The following is a 19388-nucleotide window of genomic DNA, read 5'->3' on the forward strand; positions in this document are numbered from 1 at the left end:
TTTTTTTCAATTTTTTTAATATCTAAACCATCTACAACATAAAATAAATACATTGACACATAAATATGATAAAAAAACTAATATATAAGATGTTTAATATCATTTCTAGCGCTAAAATCACACATAACATTGAATCATGTCCTGAATAGTAAGTCCTGACTCCTGAGTCCCAACTCAGCCTCAAAATATCAACAAAAAATATGATAATGTATCTCATCATGTCATAATGTCATATACAATAAAATGAGGTCTAATCCTATTGATTTCCTCTGCCCATCTTGCGAGAAAATGCCACAGCTTTCCCTTTCCCTCTAGATATAGATGCTGGTGCCTGTGTTGGTGGAGATGGCAGTGGAGTCTGATGTGCTCTAGAAGCTGAAGAACTAGAAGTAGGAGCTATAGGAGGTAGACCACGTCCTCTACTGGTGGCAGGGGTAGCCCGAGCAGGTGGTGTCACCTGGAAACATTACAATCTCCCAATCCTGAAATCCTGAAAAACTGATAAGTCTGCTGGATTTTAAATGAAATCTAAAATTCTACTTTCTCCATATGAAATCCAATGAGGCTGGAACCACTCTCAAACATCCTGAGTCATTTCATGGTAATGTTAAAAATTTAAGTAAAAGGATGAAAATGAAGATTAAGGAGAATGTCACTTTTACTTTAAGAATTTAACATTACCATGAATAGCATATCCATACTAGGGCCTAGAATTGATCATTAAGCTACCCCACTCAAAAATTAATTGTTTCTTTCCAAAAAAATTGCGTGAAAAAACCCAAATGACCAAATGAAAAACCAAATTTTTTTTTATAAAATCGTGCTGTCCTGGCAACCCAGCGCTTTTTTCGGAAAAAAGCGCGTTTTTTTCGGGAAAAAGCGCGCTTTTTTCAAAAAAATCGGCAAAAAATTTTTTAGCCGCTCTTTTCCCATAAAAAGCGCGATTAAATCGGCTTAGGGAAAAAAGCGCGATTTAATCGCGCTTTTAACAACACTGTTTGGGAGCCTATACAATTGTTCTAGACTATAATTGGGTGTGACAGTTGCTACATTCCAGTCCCATTTTCTAATCCAGGGTGCATAGCCAATTTAGAGGGAGTTGTGATCGCAATCCAATATTTTAAATGTAAGCAAGGCCAAAATAAGCTTCATTGCAGCAACCATTCTTCGGAAAAATAGAAAACCTCTTTCTTTTTTCGTTTACAAAAATAAAAATACAAAAAATATAATAAATTCCCAGCTTCTACTCAAAATTTTACTTCACTAGCTAGTATATCTTAGGTGTCTTGATATTAGATTTTTTTATTAACCCAAGATAGTTTACCCTCTGATTTTCTGTAAAATTATTTTTTATATTTCAATTTTCACAAGAGTGTTATAAGCATTTTGCAGATCCACAATTTAATATAACAAAATACTTATGGCAAATCCATCAAAATCCTTAAACAAAGGGAGAAACCAAGTATCTATTACCTAAAACCATTTTTTTAATTCCAGATCTAATACTATAACATTATCATTAGTTCCTGGAATAAAAGTATACAATTTCCAGCCATTAAAAATTTATTTGACTGCTGGAATAATATTTTAGGTTTTGACCACGGGGGTTTCGTCCCCAAATCACTACAAGTAGTTTCCAGATTACCTAAAACTCTGAGATCTTTGCAAATCTTTAGTGCTATGCAATTTTTGTCAATACTAACTTGCTTCCTGAGAACTTCCACCCACAAATCCATTAATTTAGTGTGTTTACACACTTATGGGTGGCCCCAAAAGGGCATTTTTATTGTTTTTTTTCTGCGTTTTTTCTACTTTGCATGTCTGAAAAGAGCAGAACAACGACCTAATCATCCATTTTAAGCAAACTACCAAGAGGTGAATCAAGAAAAATCATTCCCCAATTGGTAAGAGTACCACTTTGTACTATTTCAAGAGTTACTTTCTGAGGTTAGAGTGATATTCTATTTGTTGTTCTACATTATTTCTGCATTTAATTCCATTTACAAATCAGTAAAATTAAAAAAATCAACTCCTACTTTCACCAAGGTACCTATAAAAGGCACTGGTCTACTAATTTTTTGGTGGAGATACTTGTGTATGTAGGGCAGCCTCCCACAGCCTTTTGTAGGAGTTGGACTTCAAGAGTAGGCACTTCTGTCAAGGTTCCCAGCACTTGTCCTGTGTGGTACCACATAGCACCTTGTGAGGACCTGTACAAGAATGCTAAACCAATCAACAACAGGAGCCTGTGTGGAAATGGTTCTCCTTTTGGGTTGCCCTTCATTTGTCTCAATTGTAGACCTTGCTCATTTATCACAACAAATGAAGCAGTGACGAAACCACTGACCATATCTTCATAATTAAGACAATTGATAGCCCAGTAGATTATCTCTCAATGCATTCAAACAGACTGCTTTGAGGTGAAGTTTGCCATCAGGTCTCCAGTTCTAATTCGGCTAAGGTTCAAGTCCAGCTAAGTTCCCAATGGGCTACCAATTGCTAAAGTGGCCAGCAGATGAGCTTCCCTCCATCCAAATGCATAGTTAAATTCAGGTAATATACACCATCCCCAAACTTTACAATAAAATTCAGATATAATTCCCCAACAAATTGAATAAAACTAACCAGCGGCATGTTTCCCAATATGTTATATATTTGAATAGAGCATAGAGATTTCTAGATGTGTGCTGACACAGTAAAATGAACCAAACAGAGATATATATACCCAATAAGGGCTTACTAGCTATAAGATGACAAAACCTAATTCAAAATCACCGTTCACTTTTTTCATTGGAAGATTATATCATTTTAGTTTCTAGGCAAAGCTGCCTCAAATGTTCATTGGTGAAGAAACTTAAGACATGAAAGAAAAAAACATAAAAGGAAACACAAATGCCCTAATGAGACAGAATAAACAAACTTATTTATCACCTTTGTTGCTTCGTGTTGTTCAATTTCTCCATCACCATCTTGATCTACAGAGCAAAAAAACCTATCCAGGTGCTTTCTCAAACCTGGCAAGAACAAACAAAAAGAAAGGGCTTAAAGTTGGGATCTTAAGCAATTATTTCAACAAAAAAAATTGGCCTCTGTCAATCAAACTTTTGAATTATGATTTTAAAAGCAATACATCCATTTTCACCACTAGTTACTCCACTGGTATGTATGATTTGATGTTTCTTCGTACAGCACATTAGCCAAATAGCACAATTATGCAGAAGTCCGATGCAATGTTTCACCAAGACTCTAGGACTGGGGGATGCGGGTGCGGAGAGATGCACAGGGGGGACGTGTAGGAGTACCCTCAAATTTTAAGGAAATTTAGGGGGGATGGGGGGGCGTCAAGGTATATAACTTATATATATATATATATATATATATATTCAATAATGAAAATATAAATACATTGATCCATACATAATTGAATTAAATAATAAAATACAATGACCAATATATATATATATATATATATTCAATAATGAAAATATAAATACATTGATCCATACATAATTGAATTAAATAATAAAATACAATGACCCATATTCATCATTCATACTGATGTGTGTATCATTCATCCATATACCACGAGATTCAATAATGAAATACATTGATCCATATTTATCATTCTAGAATCTACATTGATTTAAAAATTAAATTCATCATTCATCATTCTAGATTCTAAATTGACTTAAAATTTAAATTCATCATTCTAGAATCTAATTAGAACTAAGCAAAATAGACTATAGTAGATGCTAAAGTCTGAAGACTAGAATGGTAAATTGATATAACTAAAACTCAAAAATAGTAAAGAGTGACGAGTCAAAGAACCCATATAAGGTCATCGATATCTAGAATGAAGACTCAAAAGTTAAAACTAAAAATTAAAAATGGACAATGTGCATTGAAGAAGAATCGCAGGGGAGGAGAGACAATAGTTAACTAGTAAGTCATATAGCACTGTGTGGTACGCCAAGTCGAATGAGTGAGTTAGGGATTGCAAATTAGTTTAGGTTTTGATATTTGTTTTGAATTTTTCTTTTTAGTTTTAATTTTAGTTTTTTTAAATTTTGTTTTTATTTAATTTTTTTCTTAATTTCAAGGGTTATTAGACAAAATTGAGGGGGACATGTCCCCCTTCAAAAGGGTTGATTTTGGGTTTGTTAAATGCTAGTTCCAGACCCTCATACTTGATAGAATCCAATGGAAACATTGGAATCCCCCCAATCTTGAAATCCTAAAAACTGTTAAGTCTGCTGAATTTTGAATGGGATATGAATATCTATTTTCTCCATATGAAGTGTGATGAGGTTGGAACCACTCTCAAACATCCTGAGTCATTTCATGGTAATGTTAAAAATTTAAGTAAAAGGATGAAACTTTTACTTTAAGAATTTAATATTACCATTAATTACATAGCATTAGTATAGGGGCCTATGGTTCAATATTAAGCTTCCTCATAATTTTTTGTTTTCAAACAAAATTAAGGGGGGGCGCCTACCCTTTCTGAGGGGGACACCCAGAAGCACCCTTTTTGGGGAGTAGCATCTCCCAAAAAGGGGGATGAAGGGAAACATTTCCCCAGAGGTCCCCCTATCCCAGGTGTGTGGGTGTGTGCACCCAACCCTAAGGGACGCATCCCCATGGAACACTGATCTAATGCAATTCGAAGCATGTCCCAAAAAGGGGGACGTGGGGAAACATTTCCCCAGGCATCCCGCTATCCCAGGTGCATGGAGTGAAAGGGGTGAGTGCACCCAACCCTAAGGGACACATCCCCATGGAACATTGATCTGATGCAATTCCCTTTTTGGGGAGTAGTGTCTCCCAAAAAGGGGGACATGGGGAAACATTTCCCTAGACGTCCTCCCATCCCAGGTGCGAGGGGTGTGTGCACCCAACCCTAGGGGATGCATCCCCATGGAACATTGGTCTGATGCAATTCATGATAATGTGCATCTAAGGAAAGTTGAAGGATGATAACAATTGCATGTGAATGACATACTTCATATGAAAAACAACCAAATCATTCTGTGTTTACCGCATTTCCATATAAACTATGCATATCCAAGAATTCTTGACAAAATACAAAAGGTTTTACCATATACTAGTTCTCAAACCAAAGTTGTCAAATACTCCAATTAGGGGCAATACCCTGGGCCACAGAAGGTGGGACATGTGTTGGGTTTAAATATGGATTCATCAAATATTGGCGACACATACCCAGCACAATGCTTGAAGTCAGGTTCCTCTAGGATTTTTAACCTCAATAATAATGAATAAGAAAAACCCTAACATAATTCGCACCTAAACTAAACTTAATCTTACCAACTAGCCAAGTATAAAAGAAATTAGAGGCACAGTACACAACAGAAAATGATAGCAAATTGAACAAAAGGAAATAAAGAATAAAGGGAAAAAGGTTAATAGCAGATGAGAGAAGATAAGACAATTTTATTACTATCCAATGAATGGCCACAATAGTAGGTCAACAAGACCCCAAAGAATAGATTAACCAGTTGTCACCAATGTTGATGGACATTTGGCTAATTTTGTGCCAGCAGGTGTCGAGTTTGAATACCTTTGGGTGTGGCACACTAGTCTAAACTCTACACTAGTAGGTTTGCTAGGGATGCCATTGACAACTATGTGAAAGCATCCCTCGGTATTTTCCACAAGGTGTTTTTGGTAAAAATGGTAGGTCAATGGAACTTGTTGTAAATACATAGTTGGCTTGCAAATATAACTCCAAACACACGTGTTGAATTTCTATTGATTTCTAGTAGGCATCGGATGTGCTCTAAGCCTCAAAATTTGCAGGGAGGCTAGGACACATGTATTCCAAAATACCTAGAATTATTTTGGAAAATTCCACCCGGAGACAGTTTTATTAAAATAATTAATTATTTTTAATGGATGCCTAAGTCTAAACTTAGGAAATTAAAATAATTAAAGGGTATTAATCAAACTGAGGGTGAAACTTCTAGAAGAAGATGACGATCGAGTCCAAATGATCTAAGCCATTGATTAGAATCTAATTTGGGTCGTTGATTACTCAACTGGAGGATTATAAGAAGGAACTCGATGGGCATTTGGAAAACACATCAAAGAGAGATCAAGAGATCGAATTTCTCAGAGAGGGCAAAGCAGTAGTTGCTAGAGAATCGATCAAGGTGATTTCTTACAGTGAGGGGTAGGGATAGTAGACAGGAGGAAGGTTTCCAGATCTGGGGAGTGCAAGGCAGACAAGGCAGAGAGCAATTCAGCGAGGCAGCGCAAAGACAGCACAAAGCTTCAAAGGGAGTTCGAATTTCAACTAGGAGAGACGAGATTCAGTGCAGGAAGTCGGGGTGTGAGACTGGAAGGCCTGGAGATCAAATTTCCAGTCAGCAGAGGGATTTACTTAAGATCCCAACGACAGTGACGCAGTTCTGCGTAGGGTTGACGCAAAAGCTGCGCAGAGGCATCGTGGGGCCAGTCAGCAAGCCCCTGATCAGAATCGAATCTCCCAGAACAGTGTGAGATTTCTCTCACTAACCTTTTTGACAGTTTCTCTCTGAATCGGATAGCCAGTTGGGCATTGAATTGTACTCAGATTTACTACTACATAATAATTAAAACCCTCAGTTGATGCATAGGTTTTCCCACATTCGGTTTTTCCAGGGACATTTGTCCAAAAATAACAATGTCATGTGTTGTGTATTTCTTTCTTGCTCAGTTTCTTGTTTCCACAATTAATTTAATTGGTGAATGTTGCAGTGTATTAGTTTCGGTATTTGTTGTAGGATGCAGTAAATAATTTGTCCAGTAATTTAACAAATAGAAGATACTTAATCAATTGTTGCAGTAGAAATTTGGGTCTTCCAAATTTTTCACACACGGCACTCAAGAATCTAGGTTAGGGTCTTACAATCTCTGACACAACCCACTCAAATGCAACAAGACTACTTTACACAGCAAAATAAATACAACAGTAAATCAACTAGTGCACAGTCGACAACTTTTTACAATTTTCAACCCAACTTCATTATATTAATCAATCTTTAATACAATTGTCTAGGGCTTCCATACCAGGGATCATGGCCCTCATACAATCAGCAATATAATAAATACAACTAGGGTTTGATGTCAGTCCTTTGACAACCAATGTACCCTGAACAAGATACAACCGACTTACTCGCTAATATAGTCGGGCTCAACTCTTTTCGGTCCGCATACCCTGAACACAACCGCTGGTCCTTCTGCTTCCAGTCTGCAACTCCACCAATCTGCCTCTATCAATGATCACAAGTTCTTTAGGTCACTGAACACAGCTCCAAATACTTTTGCCCTCTAGTTGTTCCTTAGTCCATTAAGTCACCAGCACATAGGGTCTTCTTGTAGCTGTTCACAAACAGTCTTCTTGTAGCTGTTCACAACTTTGTTTGTGAATAGCTCCTTGGCTGCCCACTTCTACCTTCCTCTACTGCTATATGAAGACAAATCAAGGGTAAGAAGGCTTCCCACTTTCACTGTAGAATGTCCTTCAACATAGACTAGGGCTTGTTCAGTAGCCCTCTTTGGCTGTCACTTCTTCCTTCAAGGGATCAACCACTAGGCCTACCAATCTGCCTCTCCTAGCAGACTTATGCTCCTTTATAGATCTGCACTTAGGGTACCCAACACACCTTCTAACTTCCCTCCAAACAGTACACAAGGTGTCCTCCAAACTGGACACTATCACCTAGCAAACAACATCAACCATGGAAGGACAATCACATACATTTGGACGTCAAATTTTCTATCCTCAAAGTAGTTAGGCCTGTACACCTACTTCCAGAATTTCAGCCCTCTGGTTAGGGTATTCTGAGACAGCTTCAGAACTACACTTTTCTTGCCAAACAACCCTTCCAGACCTGCGGTTATCCTCCTCTTTAGGTCACATATCCCTACGCTGGTGCCTTGTGAGAATGCAGCCTAGGAAAGACTCCTTTTAGGCCCTCTCGGCCCTCCTAAACAGTGAGGCGTCTATCTGCACCTACACAGAAATTTTTGGCCCTGTGAAACAGAGAATTCCACCTATACTTGTGCACAGAATCTGCCTCCTTTAAGCTCAGCCTACTCCTACCAAACTCGGTCTCCAACCTGTCACAAGAAAGACAGCTTCTAATTCAATGGCCCTTCAAAGTAGCTTTGATACCATGTTGAATTTCCACAGCACTCAAAATTCTAAGTTAGGGTCTTATAATCTCTGACAAGAAACTCAAATGCCACAACAAGACTACTTTGCACAGTGGAATAAACACAGCAGTAAATCAACTAGTGCACAATAGACAACTTTTTATAATTTTCAACCCAACATCGTTATATTAATCAATCTTTAATACAACTGTCTAGGTCTTCCATACTAGGGATCATGGCCTTCATACAATCACTAATACAATAAATACAACTAGGGTTTGGTGTCAGTCATTGACAACCAATCTACGTTGAACAAGATAGCACTGACTTACTCGCTAATATAGATGACCTCGGCTCCTTTCAATCCGTGTACCCTGAACACAGTAGTTGGTCCTTTTGCTTCCAATCTGCCTCTTTCAATGATCACAAGTCCTTTAGGTCACCGAACACAGCTGCAAATACTTTTGCCCTCTAGCTGCTCCTTGGTCCATCAAGTCAGCAGCACATAGGGTCTTCTTGTAGTTGTTCACAACTCCATTTGTGAACAGCTCCTTGGCTGCCCACTTCTGCCTTCCTCTGCTGCTATATGAAGACAAGTCAAGGGCACGAAGGCTGCCCACTTCTGCCTTCCTCTGCTGCTATATGAAGACAAGTCAAGGGCACGAAGGCTGCCCACTTTCACTGTAGAATGTCCTTCTTCAACAATAGACTAGGGCTTGTTCACTAGCTGTCTTTGGCTGCCACTTCTTCCTTCAAGGGAACAACCATTACGCTAACCAATCTGCCTCTCCTAGCAGACTTATGCTCCTTTATAGGTCTACACTTAGGGCACACAACACACCTTCTAACTACCCTCCAAACAGTACACAAGATGTCCTCCAAACTCTGTCCAAATTGGACACCATCACCTAGAAAACAACATCAACCATGGAAGAACAATCACATACCTTTGGATGTCAACCATTTTGTCTTCAAAGTAGCTAGGCCTATGTACCTACTTCTAGAATTTCAGCCCTCTGGTTAGAGCAATTTGTGACAACTTCATAACTGCACTTTTCTTGCCAAACAACCCTTCCAAACCTGCGGTTATCCTCCTCTTTAGATCACCTATCCCTGCGTTGGTGCCTTGTGAGAATGCGGCCTAGGAAAGACTACTTTTAGGCCCTCTCGACCCTCTTAAACAGTGAGTTGTCCACCTGCACCTACACAGAAATTTTCGGCCCTATCAAACAAAGAATTCCACCTATACTTGTGCACAGAATCTTCCACCTTTAAGCTCGGCCTGCTCCTACCAAACTCGGCCTCCAACCTGTCACAAGAAAGACTCAAATACTTCCCTTCCTCAACTTCGGTTGGTGCTCCAATTGTCTGCGGTCAGATTAGATGTGTTCCTCCCCTTATGATGAGTTGCCCTTGGATGATTGGATGCCAAATGAGGCCTCACATCACTTATAATTATATGATCATGAGTGCCAACGTCTAGTCCTCTCTTGGGCCTCCTTAAGATCAAGCCGAATTTATTCTTTGTGCCACTTTGCCCATATATATAAACAAAAAAAAACCTTTTTCTCCCATTTGGCGCATGCTCCCTTGGTGTTCTTGGCAGCCCCTTGCTCCATTAAGGGTGCCCCATAATCTCCAAGTGTCAAATCATCAAAACCATGCATGGTTTCACACCCACAAGCTTGGGTGCAAAACCCACCTCTTGGGTACTTGGCCCACAAATGACTTTTGTGATGCCAATTCCTCCACAACCCTGTACCCTAGGTTTGGAGTACCTCCCAAGCTACAAATCTCGACAACAAGCAAACGAGCTAAAGAGATAGATAATAGCGATCAAAAATTTAAAAAAAATACAAAACCCCTGATGAACAAAAATATATTGGTTTCAAAATACATCAAGTCTAGAAGCAGAAGCAAAATGAAAGGAAGATGAAAAGGACTCCCCAATAAGGTCATCAATCTTCAATGGACCAATGCATTGCCTGATACTCTATTTCTAATATAAACATGTGATGAGGACTCTAGGATGGACGATCATGGCTAGAAATTGAACATTGTGATATTCCCACTTAGTATTTTGCTAAGTAAATATCATTTTTTGCTCATTTTTGGTTTATTGCACGGATGCACTCAGGAAAAGTGGGCTTAGAGGACCCACATTTGACTTTTGGCTTAAGAGGAACTCAAACATTAGAGCTAGAGGAAAAATTGTGGCTTTGGTGGAGCGTGGGGGCCACCACAAGAGAATTTCGGCCCACATGGGAAGTACGCTCTCATTGGAGCAGAATTGGTGTGAGGAGTTCGAAGTGGGCCCATAATGGCATTTTTGGAGGCATCTTGACAAAAGGAGGAAGAGACACTCATTTGGCTCATTCATCTCTCATTTACAAAATTGTCTAAGACAAGAGCACGCTTGAGCTAAAGCCAAGTCTGCAAGTGTTGTTTAGCGCACGAGCATCTCTGAGCAGAGATCTCGGCCCTTGCTTTGGTGGACTTCGAGTGCCAACCCAAGGAGGGAGTTTCACCTTGCCATTTTTGCACTACCATCAAGAGGATCGAACTTTTGGGAGAGGGGCAGCTACAACAGCACAAGGATTGCGCAGTGTTTTGTGGGAGCACTCCGGGAGATGGAGTGAGTTGGGGATTTGGCTGAAACTTTGAGTGAAGGCCTGGGGGACATTTTGAGGAGTATTGCAGCCATTTTGGAGGTCATTTGCAACAGTGGGTCGAATTACCCAACAATTGAGCCATAGAGGGGAAATAAAGCCAAATTTCCGAAGTCAAGCAAAGGCCAATTCCTTCGTGGGTTATTCTGGGTATTTGGTGGAGAGGTTGGGATTAATTTAACAAAATTTTCTAAGCATGGGAGAAAGCCCTAGCAGCAGATTCATTCAGCCAGCAACATATTTCTAGGCATCTTCAACGCAAAGCTTGAGCAGCATAGTAGCAAATCAAAGGAAGGGTGTCTTATTTGTCATTTGGGCTTTGCTAGCTTGCCTTGAGCAACCCCGAGTGCACTCATGTAAAGTTTTGTAGATGTTCTATGCTAAGAGCAATTTCGCTTTTCTCACAGCAATCATACAAGTAGATAAGCAAAATGCAGATAGAACATATAAGCAGATCTTACAGAAGACAAATCAGAAACAAGAGAAATGTATGTGTTCGTTTCGGCGGTCAACAGGATGCTTCAACCAGCAAAGTCTCCTTTGGTCAGCCAGCCCAGCATGTGTCACAACAACCCTCCATGTAGCTCGTACTTTTAGGATGAGAGAGGAAGATGTGAGTTGTGTTCTCTTCAAATCCTCTCCAACTTTTCCTGTATATATATCCATCAATGAGGGTGTGTGACACATCTGTTGGGCATGTGAGCCTACATTACAAAACTGGCTGACCTAGCACATATAATTTATTAAGAATAATAAATTCAAAATATAAGTTATGCTCATCGGATTAAGACTATTTTTATATGGATTTTACACCTCTCAGAAAGAGGAATCCAACAAAAATATTAGCCTCTTAATCTGAGCATCAGAACATGGAGTTTGGACCTAGTTGTCCAATTTTAACACTCCCTCTCAACTAGGGAGAACTCCATCTATTAGTGCAATTAACATCGTGAGTCATCCCGCCGAAACTTGCTTTGCTGGCTTCTTTATTTCAGAACAGAAGTGGGTCAGTCACAAAGACATCATTCCCCGACTGACATAATCAGTCCAGAGGTCCCAGACCTCACAAATCTTGATCCCAGATCAAGTGGTTGGACCATGCCATCCTAGATAGAGAGTACGGCAATCTCTGATGCGTCCATCAGTCTTTGCTAATAGTCTCTAGCTTTTCCACACCTCATTGGCCAAATGAGAGGTACTTCCCATGAGCCCTGAACTCAATGGGTAGGATGCATACGGGGCACAGATTAAATGAGTGGCGAACCAGCTCAATAATCACAAGGGTGGGGCAGAAGCATTGTGAGTGCTTATAGCTCCGAGAAGCTATCCCCAAAGCCCCCCAGAGCTCCCAGAGCTCATCGTCCAACAGGACCCACATCATAGGGTCTTTCCACGACACCAAGACTCTCACGGAAGGTTAGGAACTTGACCTTCCCCAGGGGCTTAGTGAGAGTATCCGCGACCTGCTCATCAGTTCCTATATGATCGAGCCTTACGGCGCCTTGTTGTACCATATCCCAGATAAAGTGGTACCTGATATCAGTATGCTTGGATCGGTCGTGGAACACAGGATTCTCAGTCATACGAATCCCACTCTGATTATCACAGAGTATTACAGTGGTATCTAGCACATGTTGGAACAGCTCACTAAAGAGCTTCCTCAACCAAACTGCTTCACAACAGGCCATACTAGCAGCAATGTATTCGGCCTCCGCGGTGCTCAAAGCCACCGACTTCTGCTTCCTGCTCATCCATGAGATCGAAGCAGAACCAAGATTGAAACAGCATCCAGATGTGCTCTTACGATCCACCACACTGCCAGCCCAATCGGCATCAGTATATCCCCGGAGTATCACACTCCCGGCAGTGTATCTCAGCCCATGGTTTATCGTGCCCCGAAGATATCTCAAAAGATTCTTGGCACCAACCCAGTGAAAATGATGAGGCTCAACCATCTGTTGACTCAAAGTATTCACTGCAAAACATATGTTCGGACGGGTGTTCACTAAGAACATCAAAGCTCCTATGAGTTGACGATACTCAGTAGGATTGACCAAGATAGGCCCTGCAGCGCTGCCACTCAACTTCTTAAAGTTGAGTTCCATTGGTGTCGACACGGACTTACAGTCCACCATCCCAAATCTTTCCAGAAGCTTCACAATATACTTTCCTTGAGAAAAGAAAATCTCTCCAGGTCTCTGCCAGACCTCCAGGCCTAGGAAATAGTGCATCAGTCCTAGGTCTTTCATCTCAGCAGCAAGCTCCCTCTTACATTGATGAATGAGAGGGTCATCACTTGTCAGGAAGAGGTCGTCCACATACAGCACTAGAATGAGAGGCTTTCCTTCCTCAACCTTAAAGTAAAGATTTGGATCAGCATTGCTTCGAGTGAAGCCCAGCTTCATCAAGTAACTATCCATCCTCTCATACCAAGCTCTGGGTGCTTGCTTTAACCCATAGAGGGCTTTCTTCAACCTGCAGACATAAGTGTCTCGATCTTGAACTTCAAATCCCAGAGGTTGTTCTACATACACCTCTTCCTTTATTGCACCATGCAGAAAAGCGGTCTTGACATCCATCTGATGAAGACTCCATCCTTGCGTAGCAGCAAGGGCTATGATGGATCGGATGGTGGTATATCGAGCCACAGGTGCAAATATATCGTCATAGTCAATTCCTTCCTTTTGAGAGAAGCCACGGGCAACAAATCTTGCTTTAAACTTTTCAGCACTCCCATCAGATTCATGTTTAATCTTGTAGAGCCATTTAGCGGTGACAACAGATTTGTCCTTCGGTCTCGGGACCACATCCCAGACATCATTCTTCATAATAGCCTCATATTCTTCATGCATAGCATCCTTCCAGACTTGATGCTTGATGGCTTCCTCAAAAGATCCAGGTTCAGATTGTATAATAGTACTCAAGGCAGCTAGATACCCTTGGTATCTACACGGCTTCTTGCTTTCTTGGAATGTTCCCCTTGGGGCAGCATGACCCTCAGCATCTTCGAGGGTGTCCCTGAGCCATGATGGCCTCTTTCCTAGAGAAGGGGAAGGATCAATAGGGTCCATTGGCCCTTCAACATCAGGCATAGTCTCATCCTGGGGTTCTTCCAGATTTCCAGGTCTTTCTTCATGGTTTTCTTCAGAACTAGGAAGATCTACTACTTTCTTCAGGGAAGCATCTTCGTCAAAAGTGACATCATGGCTTATCTCTACTTCCCTTTGACCAGGTACATAGACTCTATATGCCTTAGAAGTCTCACTGTAGCCCACAAACATTCCTTTCTTCCCAGTAGCATCCAGCTTACTTCTCTTTTCTTTCGGCACATGAAAATAGACAGGACATCCAAAAATTCTAAAATGTGAGACATCAGGTTTCTTACCAGAGAAAACCTCTTCGGGAGTTTTTGGAGTCCAAAACGGAATGAGGGCATCGGTTTTGAATGTACACAGCAGTATTTGCAGCTTCTCCCCACAGAGACTTTGGAAGACCCTGGTCACATAGCATGGCACGGGCAGCTTCCACAATAGTCCTATTCTTGCGTTCAGCAACACCATTCTGCTCAGGAGTATATGCAGTGGTAGTCTCCCTCTTAATGCCAGCTTCTCTGCAAAAGTCTTTGAACTCATTTGACTCATATTCAGTGCCATTGTCAGTCCTCAAAATCTTGATTTTCTTTCTGGTCATATTTTCCACCAAGGCTTTGAAGGTACGGAACCACATGAAAGCCTCATCCTTCTTCTTCAAGAAGTATATCCAGGTTTTGCGAGAGAAGTCATCAGTAAATGTCATATAGTAAGAACATCCCCCTAGGGATGTTACAGGCAACATACCGGAAAGATCAGAATGGACCAGTTGCAATATCTCAGATGTCTTTGTGACACTTGAGGGGAAAGGTCCCCTTGTATGTTTTCCTTCATCCATTTGTTGCACCTTACTGTGTAGCACCATCATGCTGCTCATGATCATCATGCTCTCATACATCACTGTACGCCCATGATCTTCATCATGTTGCCCATACATCATGCTATCCATGATCTACATCATGTTTCATTATGCTACTCATGCTAATGATCTCATCTCTGCTCTGATGAGTGATTACACACCATGATTATTCCAAGAGGCTGAGATGATCTTTGAACCTTGAGATCATAACTGCATCTTACTGTACTGTAAGATTATGATCCTTGTCTCTTACTTTCTTCAGAGGTGATCACTACAGCATATAGAAACATCATCCAATGCTTCAAGGCTGCTGTATGTCAATGAGATCTTCTTTATCCAACTAAAATCAAGATCATTGTTCAATGTTTATAACTGTTGTGATCTTAGCTCATCAAGACTAGATGTGCCCAGATCACATACATCCGGCTTTCTTCATTCGAGGATACTCACAGGAGTCTGTGGCTTCTTCACGTATGGTCTGCAGCTACCTCATTTTGACAGTGATTTGACTGCGTATAACAGGGTATCACACGTTGACTGTGTCTGATATATAACTGCGTGAATATAGTGTAACACATTCACATATTGACTGCGATAATGTATTCCACGAGCAATGTTTATCATTGACTGCACTGCATTGATGCGTTCATTGCCTGCACAGCGTATAGGGTTTCCATAGTTGTGCATATATGTTTTCATGACAGCATGTAATCCATTTGTGAACGGTGTTGCATTCCTCTCATGTACAGCGTGTAAGTCTCCATCATGTTCCGCGTATATGGGAGCCATCTTGACTGCATAGATTAGGGCCTGTGAATTCTAGACAGCATATGTTCCAGCGTATTTTATTATATCATATAAATATCTTCCCTTACTGCGGCTAGGTGACAGATAGATCTTCTGACCTGCGTATTAATCTTTTTGCATTCGAGAACATTACAGCCTTTATTGACTGCGGCTCTTCCACAACGAAGCAGATTCATCATGTTTCAGTAATCTTCGTGCTGTTTATTCCAACCGCATCACTGTATATATAAACCTGCGTATATATATAACCCTGTCCACGCGTTATCTCCGCAATCCTGCGCAATCTCCTTTGCTGTTTGCTCCAAACGCATCAGCGTATATATATATAACCCTGTGTATATAATACTGTCCACGCGTCAGACCATCAGTGACCTGCGTAATACCACCGATCTCTGACCACGTGTCCAACCAAGTCCTGACAGCTCACTGCGTATAAACTTCCGGCGCTATTTCTCTGAACGTGCCACCGCTCGTATAACCTGCGTCTTTGTTTATACCCAAGCCGCTGCTCGAATTCCGTCTTCAACCCGTTCTCTCAACCTCGACCTGCGCAAACCCTTGCTCCTCGAGCGTATGAGAGACCACTGTTAAATTACCACTCCAGACCCCTATCAATCTCACCGTCTCCAAGTATAACCCTTCGCATTCCCTCAGCAATGTGCATGAACAGTGCGCATTAGAACTGCGCTGTTATCCCTTTGGAATTGCGAGCTAGAGACATCGTGTTCCTTCGATCTTTCAACCTTCAAGCCTGCGCAACCTTTGCCTTCTTGAACGTATGAAAGATCCGCTGCAATCCTGTCAACCGATTTCTCCTCTTGCTGTTAATTCGACCGAATCCCCGGAATTAACATCTGCACCCTTTCTTCTCATGCGTATAACCCAGACGCATTAGAACTGCGCAGCTAACAAGAGAGACTTTGTTGATTTTTTGATGATTGCTATAGATAGAGTTTGTCTTCACCTGAGCTCTGATACCATGTAAAGTTTTGTAGATGTTCTATGCTAAGAGCAATTTCGCTTTTCTCACAGCAATCATACAAGTAGATAAGCAAAATGCAGATAGAACATATAAGCAGATCTTACAGAAGACAAATCAGAAACAAGAGAAATGTATGTGTTCGTTTCGGCGGTCAACAGGATGCTTCAACCAGCAAAGTCTCCTTTGGTCAGTCAGCCCAGCATGTGTCACAACAACCCTCCATGTAGCTCGTACTTTTAGGATGAGAGAGGAAGATGTGAGTTGTATTCTCTTCAAATCCTCTCCAACTTTTCTTGTATATATATCCATCAATGAGGGTGTGTGACACATCTGTTGGGCATGTGAGCCTACATTACAAAACTGGCTGACCTAGCACATATAATTTATTAAGAATAATAAATTCAAAATATAAGTTCTGCTCATCGGATTAAGACTATTTTTATATGGATTTTACACCTCTCAGAAAGAGGAATCCAACAAAAATATTAGCCTCTTAATCTGAGCATCAGAACATGGAGTTTGGACCTAGTTGTCCAATTTTAACAACTCATTCCAGCACCTTATTGTACACCCATTTTCATTAATAAAAAGAGCTCAGTAGCACAGTTTTGGTGTCAATTTGTGATCTGATTTTTGTCACTGTTTTATGGTGTTTTTGTCTATGTTTGCTTTGCATATTTATTGTTAATTTTCCTTAGGGATATTACAAACATCTATCACAATTCTCCTAACACTAAAGGTCATTGAGGAGAAATTGGTGATGAGACTCTAGGAAGTCAAGATGATGGGAGAGCAAATAGTTAAACTATCATGAGTGAAGCCTCCTCAAGGCTCTAGTGGCAATTGTTCTTCTAATTGTAGACCTCAAAGAAACATGATGTTTCATTGATCTAGAAGTGGATGTCACATGGGACTCTACACAGCACTTAAAGGTCATCTTCCACCAAAGACTAGGAGAAAAAATGAAGGGATCAACTTAATAAGTTTTTTCTTGGGTAGACCCATAGAATCTGTCCTCTAAAACTTTGTACTTCCCTTAAGAAGATTGCTAGACACCTTTCCTAGAAGAATCAAAAGAAAAATAGTAAGGGATTCTCCTAACTTTGTAAAGATAGTGGAAGCTCCTCCTATCTCATTATATCTAAGGCAATAGAAGATAAGGTGCTCCACCAACTTGATGTCTAGCAGATGACAAGCATGACACATCTTTGATTTCATAATGTGATGATCTGTCTGTTGAAGAAAGTGTAACTAGGTTCGGTATTTACAAATGTAATTTTGATCTTTGTACTTGTCAAGAAAAAGAAATATTATTTTTATAAATGATAAGAATGAGTTTCGAATTCAAGCTTTTGTGATCCATAACTTATTAATTAATGAAGATTTTCGGAAAAAATCACATTGCCAATATTTGGTTGACGCGTTTCGAACTAGCCAGTGTGGTTCATCTTCAAGACAAGATGAAGAGACAGATCTCAGAGGAAGGTTAAATAGGAAGATAGGTCATCCTAACGGCTAGAGGAAAACGATTAAATTTGACCAAGGAGGGAAATTAATATATTTAAACAGTTTTTTATCTATTATTATAATTTATTTATTTTTAATAACCAAACGGCTATATTTGACTAGGGTAGGGAATTCTAATTTGTATAATTATTTATTTACTTGATTAACTAATTTATTTATGCATTATTTTATTGTTATTGAATAATTGTTTATTTGGTAATGAATTGGAAAAATAAGGATTAAAAATAATAACTAAATAATAAAATAAAAATAACTAAATCAATAAATGAATAAAAGGAATAAATAAATAAATATAAAGAGTAAAAATTATTTTTAAAAAAATATATTAATGAGGGAATAAAAATAAAAGAGACAGTGTTCATTAAAAAATAATAATCAAATTATTTAATTAAGTAATTAATTAATCAATTATTTAATTTTAACAAGGGAATAAAAATAAAAGAGAAGGCGTTAAAAAAATAACTAAATCAATAAATGAAAAAAAAAGGAATATATAAATAAATATTAAGGGTGTAAAAAATTAAATAAATAAATAGGTCTAGGAAAGTCAAAGAGTCAAAGACATGTGTAAAGAGCTCTTCTTGAGCATATGTGTAATGTATACAAGTCCATAGAAATGTCAAGTAGCCCTCCAAGACAAGCTCAAGAAGAAGTCTGCCAGCTAAACAATGTGAAAGACAGTCATGTTGGCCTCAAAGCATATATAGATGTCAAGTCGGCTCAAAAATGAAGTCACAACAGTTCACTGGTTCATGTTGGCTTGCATACATGGATAAACACCTATAAATACGCAACTGGAATCACCACAGAGACAAGGAATTTTGGATAAGTGTCTGCAACTGCGGAATAGGACAAAACTCTTCTATAAGTCTCGACGAGCACAGCGAAGTATAGTATCTCGGTGGATACTTTGTCTCGATGAAGGAGGAGAATACACTCCCTCGGCATTCCTGTGATGACAGTCTCAATGCAATAACAGTCTCGACCTCCTCATGATCACAGTCTTCAACACAGTGATATAAAACACAATCATTGTAATCGTGGATGTAGCAATACATCCTCTACATATGTACAATCTCTATATCTCAGTTCTTTGATGGGCAATACAATAAGGATCTTTGAGTAGGAAAAAAACACAACGGATGATTTAAGTAATCGCAGTGCTCTTGCAATGTACTAAATGCAATCATGAATCTAAATGATCTCACAGTGCTCTCTCAACAAACTAAACGCAGTCACTAAGTGATCTTACAGTGTACCCTCGGCATATCATATAATCACAGTTACAGTCTCGGATT

General features: G+C 39.8%; 1 protein-coding gene across 2 annotated transcripts in view; it reads right to left on the reverse strand.

The window, feature by feature from the left end:
* Positions 1–19388, reverse strand: part of LOC149250334 (uncharacterized) — a 75777-nt gene that overhangs the window by 39884 nt on the left and 16505 nt on the right. For both annotated transcript variants that reach the window (XM_089459029.1, XM_089459030.1), the window contains exon 3: positions 2932–3014. In XM_089459029.1, the coding sequence (XP_089315155.1) occupies positions 2932–3014 (83 nt within the window). The remainder of the gene's footprint in view (positions 1–2931; positions 3015–19388) is intronic.

The sequence above is a fragment of the Pinus tabuliformis genome, chromosome 7 (assembly GCF_031772625.1).
Source record: "Pinus tabuliformis cultivar Carrire ecotype Pingquan chromosome 7, CPIR1, whole genome shotgun sequence".
NCBI classification, from domain to species: domain Eukaryota; kingdom Viridiplantae; phylum Streptophyta; class Pinopsida; order Pinales; family Pinaceae; genus Pinus; species Pinus tabuliformis.